Genomic DNA, 10346 nt, shown 5'->3' with positions numbered 1-10346 from the left:
ACTATTGTACTAATCAGGTACAAAGTATAAAACAAATCTTTAGACTAGAGTTATGGCAAATCTTATTATTTTTAAATTGGTTAAATCAAACATTTTTGATGAAAAAAAAAAACATTTTGATCCACCAACTTTGATAAAGATTTATCGCAACGTATTATAGACAGCTTAACTTTATGATTAATTTTTTTATATTCATGAAAAGTGTCTGTAATACGATGCTATACATGAATTTTTAGTATTGCTGAGAACCAGTTCTAATCCAGTGTATATTAATCGGTTTTAAAGCCATACTTTAAAAAAGATTTTTAATTATTCTATATTAAACTATACATACAGTCTATAGAATTCTAATTAGGGGAGGTAGAAAAAAAACTATGTGAATTCACTTCCGCATATGTACCACACAACAAGATAAGACAATAGACGGTATTTTGAAATAAATATCACATTATGATAAACTAAAATACCACTTAAGTAGACATTAAGTTTGGAAAAGTTTAAACTTTTATAATTTATGCCAATTAATCAATATTTAATAAGCACCTAAAAGTGTTTAAATGCAAATAAGAGAATGAATAAACTTTTTGTATGCTAGAATTTCCTTTTGAGTATGACCATCTAGATCTAATATATCTATTGGATGTGGTAATATGCAGAAGTGAAGGCACTCTAATCATAAAAACATTACATCTAATATTTGATTTTTCCTAAAATTAAATATCTAAGCTCGATTTGATTTAATTGTGCTAATAATAATGCTATATTTTTTCAAAATATACTTTTCAAAATTCAAAACTTTTGTTTAAGGTATATAGCTATTTTGATATTAATATGACAATTTTTTTTACTTTAATCACAAATTCACTGGGATAAAGCTATACTACACATAAAGATTAACACCAAATATCCGGGGTATTGATACAAATAATAATCTCCTCCTTATGATCTTGGGAGTGGAGTATTAAGCTATTTTGTTCTGTTATCAATGATAAATTTCTTTTTAATAAACACTCTTTTTCTCCTTCCTCAATGACAGCTGGCTCAGAGGTTTCGTGATTTTCTGTTTCATTTTTGCTTTGCGGATTTTCTTCATTTAAATCTGATGGATTTTCTAATTTTAATTCTGGTTCATCTTTTAATGTTATCTGAAGTAATTTTTGCTGGTCTTGTGTTATAAATGTTGGATCAAGTCTATTTATATTATAATTTTATTAAAGTTGAAAGTAAAAAAATATTTATAATAATTATTTTTTAATTAAAAAGAAGCCTGGTAAACTTTCTGATTAGTTTTAGGCTATTTTTGGGGAAGGCTGTTAATCGCTTAAAACTAATACATATGAGAGAAAATATTCCTACATAATCATAAGTATTTTTTCTTCACTTTTTGAAAAATCCCTTAGAGACTTTGCTCGATGCCAAAGAACAAAGAACAAATATAAAAATTCATTTTTCCTGTTCAATTTTCCCCGTTTTCCTTTTCATGCATTAACCTCCTCCCACCCCCCACGCCCACCCCCTCCCTAAAAACAATATCATACAGAATATATTACGAAAAAAACGTCCATTTTCTTAAATAGAGATAGTTTTGAGTGTTAAATGAGAATTGTAAAATGTATTTATATTCCTTAATGGTCCCTTAAAAAGGAATTTCAATAAATTATTTTGAAAAAAAAAGTTGGTTGTCAGTAGGGTAATATTTGCCTGACAGGTTATAATAGTTACTAACTGACGGACAGACAAACATATTAGGAAGACTTGTAGAGTACAATTACTTTACAAGATCTCTAATATTAATTCATCTAATTTTTGTGTAATGTCTAGACTTTAATAAAAACCTAATGAGGCCATTTTTCTTTTGATTGTGAGGAGTTGTAATTCTTACAGGTTTTCTGCTAGTTTCAGGGCTCTCCTGGATAGATAAATTTACATATTTAAAATATACATATACCTATGTACAATGCAATGTACAAAGATCCTCCTCATGACTACTTAGGTCCAAACACTAAGAAACTATGGCTATACACACACACACACACACATAGATCGTCATATAATATTAAGAGGATGTCTATAATGTGTGTGTGTGTGTGGTTGTGTGTATGTGTAAGGACTTTGCTAACCGTTTTACCGATATGTTTCTCATTTAAAAAAACGCTTCTCATATATTTTTTAAAATGTAAAACTAGTTTGGGAAATTAAACCATTTCCCTTCCAAGAGAAATCGCCCCTAAAAAAATTTACGGTTCTTTTTAAAGGTAAAGTTATAAATTGAAGGTCGACTTCTCCCCACCCCCCCCCCCTCTTTCTATAATCTTAAGGAGACAAGTTAAAGATCACACATGAAATAACATATCATTTAAATGATACCTTTTGGCTGCAATTGCAACAGCACTGCTGTTCAGCAATCTGAACCATATTGTCCGTCTGTGTAACTTTGCTGCGGAGGGACACCACCCGGTTAGCTGGCTGACAGCTGCCACCAGCTCCCAACATAGTTTGTACACTGTCTGTTCTGGAGGCCTGGGTAGCCAGCCTTCCTGCACCTACTTGTCTGAAAGATAACATTAATATCAAATATATGTAATTGAATATAATATCAAATATAAATTATTCTGGACACATACAATAATAAAACAGCTATACTAAAAAATTATGTTAAGCATCATATTGCAGAATCTTTTCTACGAATAATAAAATAAAAAATCATAAAATGTATACCTTTTTTGTTACACCGGGCTTTCCGCCTCTTAGTACCAACAAATCTGGTTTTAATTTTCATTTTAATCTCCGCGGAAAGCTGTTTATAATACTGTGAGTCAAATATCTAATATTCTTACTTTTTAGCTAGATTGCCTAAATTTCCCTTGACCAAAGCCCACGGCTGTAACAGGTTCTCTCCTTTTTTACTAAAATGATAAAGAAATAGTTAATTTTGACTTCTTTTAAAGGTGATTGATAGACAATAAGGAATAACTATGTATTTATTTTTGTCTTAGAGAATAAGTATATTTATTGTTTTTTTTAAATTTTTGAAAGCTTCGTTAAAATGAATGTAGTTATGCTTGGTATTTTAGAGTGTGTTTTTTTTTTCATGAGTACTTTTTTGAAAGCAATTTTACCCCACTTATAGTTAGTAGAATTTAATGATTAATGGCTTATTTTCTTCGTTTTTTAAGGGAAATTATGAAACAACCAAAAAAAATTACAGTTTTTGTTGAAAAAGTACAGTAAAGTTGAAAATTAAAAACTTAGGTGTCAACATCTAAAAATGGTTTTAGCGCATTTTTCTTATGTTCAAATATTCTACCTTTTGCAAGAATGGCTGCAAAACGCTTCAAAGTTGAGATATAGAGCTATAAATTTATACAGATATTATTGGGGACATGTCCTAGAATAGGTCAAAGTTTGAAGGCCATATCTCAATCAGGGAGAAAGTACTGGCCCCCCAAAGTCGACTACTGAAAATCCAATTTTTTTCTTGCAAAGGGTAGAAGATTTGAGCATAAGAAAAATGCGCTAAAACCATTTTTAGATGTTGTCACCTAAGTTTTTAATTTTCAACTTTACTGTACTTTTTCAACAAAAACTGTAATTTTTTTGGTTGTTTCATAATTTCCCTTAAAAAACGAAGAAAATAAGCCATTAATCATTAAATTCTGATAACTATAAGTGGGGTAAAATTGCTTTCAAAAAAGTTCTCATAAAAAAAACACACTGTATAAACAAGGATCTAAGATGAATTAATGTACACTTCCAATATGATAAACAAAAGTATCCCTCCTATAAATGGAAGTTTTGGTTGAAAATGTTAACACTGTTATTTTGAAACAATCAATCAACATTTAAATGAGTTTATAAAACTTTGGGTACCAGTTAAAAATACAGTCTAATATTCCCTTCCTCCCTGAATTTAACCCAAAATTACTTACTTTGAATTGATAGAATTTCCTTGTCCCCCAACATGACACCGAATACCTTTACACGTTGTGAAGAAACTAAAAAAAATAGATTTATTAATATAGATGGGCAATCAGATATATTGATAATCCGTTCAACCATAAAACGTATTTCAAAGTCACGAAAAAAAGTGCAGCCTGTGCTCTTGTAATAATTTGAAGTTCAAATAATATGTCAAAAGTAAGTTGAAAAATAGTTCAAAACCTGCCTAGGCTCCCCTTTATTTATTAATTAAAGACAATATGCACTTCTTCTATGAAATGATATAAAGCAGAGCTTGGCAGTCGCGCCACAGCCGCGCTTAAGCCAAAACTTTAAGAGTGACAGAAATTGTTTTCCAAAAGATGTTTAAGAACAGGTTCACACATCCAGCTGAAGTTATAGTTATACTATGACGATTTTACTAAGACTAACACGCGGCAGACGGGCGGCTGACGAGCCCTGATATAAAGTTATCTAAAAGAAAGGAAAATTTGTAGGAATTATCCTAAGATCTACTCAATTTGAATAAATTTTACATAACTCGGTTTTTAAAGATAGTTTATATTTTATGCAGTTAGATAATCATATTCATAGTCAAGAAAGAAAGAAAAAGGGCGGTTTCCCTCAAATTGAATAGTCGAGAATAAACAGCCTCTATCCATTTTGATTTTTAACACAGAAGAAGTTATTAAAACTGACGTCATACCTTAAAACAAATGAACAATGATAGGCCATTACACAGAATAAATTACCAATGGCTTACCAGTATACATTTTAATCGACCAATGGTAGGCAAGTATGACGTCATTTTTGTATAGGCACTATAAAAAGCTTCACACAGAACACCTATTCTAGAAGCGAATTTCACACAAAGATTTATTGTTCACATCAATTAAAAAATTGTTTCATATGAATCCCTTTCCTAGGCTAAAGTTAAAATTAAATAATCATGCGAATTAAAACTTTTGAATTTGAAATATTTACATTTCATTAGTTATCAGCTATTTCAAGAGGAGGGAGGAGGGTATTCATTTCATTTGATTAAATTAAACTAAAATTTAAATGAAAAAGTAGTAAATTTGCTGTATTGTCTTGCTTATTATCAGATTTTAAAAGCATTAATTTATAAACACTTAAATAGATAAATTTGTTATTTGAATGGATATAGAATACGTGGATATTGTGACAGGGTAATTTTAGTATTCAATTTAGGTTGCTAATAAATTCCTCAAATATAGGGTAAAGTCACTATGAGGGTGGTGTGAATCTCTCACCACTACGTATTCTATATCCAATGTTATTTAATAGCGGCTTTGCTTCTATCAAAGATGGACTCTGTATTTAAAGAGGGGAAAGAGGAGAAGAAAAAAAAGCTTTAGACTTTTCAAGACTCTAAAATAGCTTAGAATTAGCCCAAAACTAAATCTAATAATAGTAGCCTAAAACCAACCCAGGTACTAGAAGAAGCTTTCTTAAAAAGGAAAGTAAAATCAGTTTAGGAAGATCTCAGTGGACAAACAAAATACCTTACTACTTACAAGGATTTACAAAATTAAATAATCCTTGCTTTTAAATGGAATATAGGTTTTATATTTTTACCTCCTATCATTTTTCTTGTGTGGTTGAAACATGATGATATAAAGTTTAGGTAGAAACTGCAGGGTTAGGGTTACAAAGCCAGTCAGGGACAGGCAGACACATGTTGCTATCTCCTAGGAAGATAGATATATTATATAATTAGAATATATAATTGATAAATGTGTGGCCTGCGGGTCTACATAGTACCCAATATAATCAAACCTTACCTGACCTAGAGTATATAACAACAACCTAAAATACCCCATTCATCCCTTGTTTTCAATTTATTTTGAAATAAGATGAAGGAGTGTTTCTGTGCCCGACTAGGCACTTAGATGAAAGCTGAATAATAAAGAATAGCTAAAAAGCGGCAGCTCAGCTGAAATAATATAAGATTTTAGATTATCGTATCATTGCCACCTTTAGAAAGAAAGCTATGCCTAATTCAAATATAAAATAAGAACACACAAACAAATGTCTAGTGATCAAAGTGCTGTTTGTTTCATTTATCATCATTTGATAAATAAACATAGCTAACCCCTAAGTATTTGAAAATAATCCAGTAGGATTCTACCTGAATTTCAGAACCAAACCAAATTGGAACATAAGACACCCAGATAACACAAATTGTATAACAGGAAAATCCAATAAATTTGGCCTCGTTGAAATTTTCAGGAACATTTCTAAAAAAATACATGAAAGCAAGCAACAAACAATCCAACACAAGAACGCCAAAGCTTTTTTGTATTTTTTTTTTTTGGGGGGGGGGGGAGTTGAGTTATTAAACACAAAATTAGATACAAAATTTTCGACGCACTAAACGGTTTTAGACTTGATTACAGAGATGCTTTGTCTTTAAAATTATGCCTAGTCGTCCTAGCAATTAATATTCCAAAAATCAACTAAGGGAGAAATTTAGATTATAGACTTATTGTTAATCTATTTAGCGGTGCTCCGTTTTATAAATTGTAGCTAACAGTCAAAGGAATTACCATGTTAAGTGTAAAGTTTTAACATGTCTAAATTAACATTAGGAACTTTCTTTTGCAAGTGTTCGGGCGTAAGCATGAATGGACAAACTCAAAAAATAGAAAAGCTTTGCCTATATAAAGAAAATGTGTTAAATCAATTTCACCATTTAAGTATTTGGAGTTAAGATAAATAAGACTATTGAAAACTTTTTAATAACTTTGCTTTCTTTAACTTGAAATAAAAGATGAGAGTATTTGTTCAGTGAATCTTAAAAGATAAGATATTTGACAATAATCTGATATATATCCCAATGATGATTGACAAAATTAATTCTTCTAAAAATAGGTTACTAAATATATGTATTCACTTTTGAATATGTAAACCAAAGATGTAGAATAACAATTTATGTTTTCAGTTTAAAATCAAAAGCGAATGGTTTGGGCGAAACCTCTGTATTCTAATAAAAAATAAGAGGATAACGCCATAAAGTTCATAGGAGTACCTCAAAACTTAAATTAATCTATAACTAATTTTTGTTAAAATAAAAAAAAACTAATTCACCTTGTTTTAACCGCGTACCATGTGCAAATGATGAGAAGGATAAAGTCAAACCCAAATGGAATTAGCATTCCTGCAAATAAATGAATATAAGATATGCATGGATATATTGACAGGGGAAATTTGTCGTCAATTTATTAGTCAGTTCCTTCATCCAGTAGGAGGGGAAAAGGGGTGGAGAGGGATATCGTTAATTTAGCTAACTGCGGGTATTACTTTATCAGAGTGCATGAAAATATAGTGCAACATCCAAATTAAAATATATCGATTTGCAAATACAAATTAGGTGTGCATTTACTTCCGCAAATTTTATATTAGTAAAATGGTAAATATTACTATGGCACTAGCTGAATGTATGTAATATTACTTGGATCTTACATCAAATTTTTCTAATAAAGTGAAACGCAGAGGGGGCTAAAATACCGATTTACCACTTATCAGATTTAAAAATTTTCAATGAAGTTAAACACGCAGTTGGCTAAAATACCCACTCCTTACCCTCCCCTCCTACTGGATCAACAAACTGACCAACTAATGAGTTCCATGTTAGCAAGCTAAATTATCTATAATACAAAGTAGAACGATGTCTGTCTGTTTGTTTGTCTGTTTGTAGCGAAGGATCTCGATAACCGCTGAACCGATCAGGTTCTCCTTTATAGGGTAGCTTCTCATAGGTTCCGGGAAGGTTTATAACTATTTTCTTGGGGGGGTGGGACACCCCCAACCCCCCCTCAAAAAATTAAAAATCCCCCCCTAATTTTTTATTTTTTTAAAACTAAAATTAAAATAGTGGGGTCGACTAACCCCCCCCCCAAAAAAAAAATTTTCCCCCCCAAAAAAAATTTTCAAAATTTTTCTTTTAAATCTAAAATACGAAAAATTTGTTTGATCAAACCTCTATAGATTATGATATCAACGTTTATTCTACATATATTATTACATGCCCCCTTCCAGTACTTTGCAACAATAAATCAATATCTTAATTGATATAAAACACGTTGCAAACATATTTTCAGCGATAGTGATTACACACTCACAAATTATATATGCACATTTGACAGCTTCAAATCTTCAAATAGTTTTCATTTTAATGGATGAAATAGAAATATTATAATTAGTCATGTAAGATTGACGAATCTGTAGTTGGATATGTAGCTTAACATCTCGCCAACCGCTGTTCTGCTATAGTTCTCCTTTACAATGAATCATTGTATAAGGTCCAGGAAAGGTTCATGATTATTTTCGGTGAGGGCACATCTACCCTTCCAGGATAAATCATCCCTATAAACCAATCCCCTCCCCCCTTGCCGAATTATTTTTTACTTCTTTTAGATTCAAAACTTAAAGTGAAGTACCCTTAAAGGCCTCTAGGGTTGCAGTCGCTAGAAAACGATCAAAATGAAAAATATGTATTAAGATGGATAGAAAGTCAAACTAGAGAGAAGGTTTCTGGAACACGAGTATTCAATCAAAGGATTTAAACATTATTCCTGCATTTCTGTCAAAATTAAATGGATTCATAGAAATGATAATTATCTCATTGTATTGTAGGTTTTACTTTTTACAATTTATTGATGGGATTTTCCCTAAAAGTACCTAGCGTGCACAAAAACCAACCAATCATTACTTTGAAATGAGTTCAACAGAGGAGGGAGCATAAATCTTTATTTGAGGTGTCCTTTTTCAATTTCAATTTCATTTTCAATTTATTTTTAAAAATAAGGATCACAATATCCATAAGTAGCAAAGCTCTTAAGTGTAATAATAAAATCAGAAAAACAAATGAAAGCGGAACCTAGTAATAGTGTCTAACTTTTTATCTTTGTGACGTAACAAAAATCAAAGGATGAGAGGGGAGTGGGAAAGGAAACCCCTAAAAAAGAGATGGATTTTTGTTACGTCACAAAGATAAAAAGTTAGACACTATTACTAGGTTCATGAAAGCGCCGCAAAATTTTATAAGTTTATCTTAAGCTGATGGACCAAGTAAGATATAGTGCAGATGCTCAAAAACAGGACAATTTATAGAGCTCATCGATTAGGAAAATCTATCTAGAATAACAATGAAGTAAACGTCAGAGCTTTACCATAGACTAACAGACCAAGTAAGTTAACAGTGCCTAAAAAGGTACTTTAGGAGATAGCGCGCCATAAATTAAAATATTTTTCAAAAAAGTAATGCAAAATTGGCTTAAAAAGTAAAAAAAATTAAGTCTTTGCAACGCCTATTGCTAAGCTTTAATAAAAATAATTTTAGGACATGCTATAAGATCCATATGGTATAGAATAACATTGCTACCAAAAGTCTAAACACATAATAGCATAAGTTTGATTTCCCTTATGAATTTGATATATGGAAATATTAAACACAAATTCTTCATTGATTAATAAACACTGTTCTCACAAAACAACCATTTTTGTATGGGTGTCTGTTTAGTTTAGAAATGACTGGTTTTAAGCTTCTTGGTGAGGGTATGTCAATCTTCCCTCCCCTTCCTTATGAGAAAAAAAATTCACAGATGGGTTTACAAATCGACAGACATGCATATTAGAAGGGAGGTGGACGTCCGAAGTGTCCTTGATTAATTACACTCGTTTAAACGATTTTAGAATTAATCTTCTACCTATACTAGCCCATTTTTGAGGTTTTTAAACTTACATACAAGCAGATGTATGAATAAATAATAAGCGAAGTCCTTGTATCTCATTCCAAAACATTCTTCTAGTTATGTAAACAGCCTAAATTAGAGTGGTTATGATGGACAAATAGATAGATGAACGGTCAGACAAACTTTGCAGAGATCATTGGTTTGGATGTCTCTTGGTCATGCAAATGACAAGGAAACAAAATTTGCACTGATGGATAAGTGAAGACTATATGCCTTTTTCAAAGAGGCATAAAAATTAACTGCAATTTTAACAATTTTAAGTTCTTTTTTTTATTATTTTGAAGGAAAGCTAACCATATAATATAGATAAAAATATTAGTCTTTTTCTTGTTAAACTTTTCTCGTCTTTGGAATATATACTTTTGTTGATTTTCTTTGAATATATGAATATTTCATTAGAAAATGGTTTAAACCAGGATAGGTAGATAAGAAAGTATTATAAAGTTTCCTTTTGAGTTTTCCTTATTATTTCAGAATCATTGGTGATAATGTATTTATTACTAATTGGATCTTACACCGGATTATCATGTACTCTAATAAAGTGAAACTTGTAGTGAGCTAAAATAATTATCCCCTACCCCTACCCCAAACCCCATACCCCCCACCCCTTTACCCCATCCTGTCCCCTAT

At 31.0% G+C, this 10346-nt stretch overlaps 1 protein-coding gene across 1 annotated transcript in view; it reads right to left on the bottom strand.

The window, feature by feature from the left end:
• Window positions 1–525: 525 nt before the first annotated feature.
• Window positions 526–10346, bottom strand: part of LOC145326930 (metabotropic glutamate receptor 1-like) — a 78376-nt gene continuing 68555 nt past the window's right edge. The window contains exons 32-39 of the mRNA XM_080170378.1: window positions 7051–7120; window positions 6092–6200; window positions 5539–5651; window positions 3930–3995; window positions 2838–2906; window positions 2368–2551; window positions 1836–1909; window positions 526–1191 (exon numbers count right to left, since the gene is read on the bottom strand). Of these exons, the coding sequence (XP_080026504.1) occupies window positions 894–1191; window positions 1836–1909; window positions 2368–2551; window positions 2838–2906; window positions 3930–3995; window positions 5539–5651; window positions 6092–6200; window positions 7051–7120 (983 nt within the window). The 3' untranslated portion in view covers window positions 526–893. The remainder of the gene's footprint in view (window positions 1192–1835; window positions 1910–2367; window positions 2552–2837; window positions 2907–3929; window positions 3996–5538; window positions 5652–6091; window positions 6201–7050; window positions 7121–10346) is intronic.

The sequence above is a fragment of the Acartia tonsa genome, chromosome 8 (assembly GCF_053477335.1).
Source record: "Acartia tonsa isolate MP-2025a chromosome 8, ASM5347733v1, whole genome shotgun sequence".
Lineage (NCBI taxonomy): Eukaryota > Metazoa > Arthropoda > Copepoda > Calanoida > Acartiidae > Acartia > Acartia tonsa.
The sequence above is the reverse complement of the archived record's forward strand: the minus strand, read 5'-3'. Positions and strand labels throughout refer to the sequence as shown.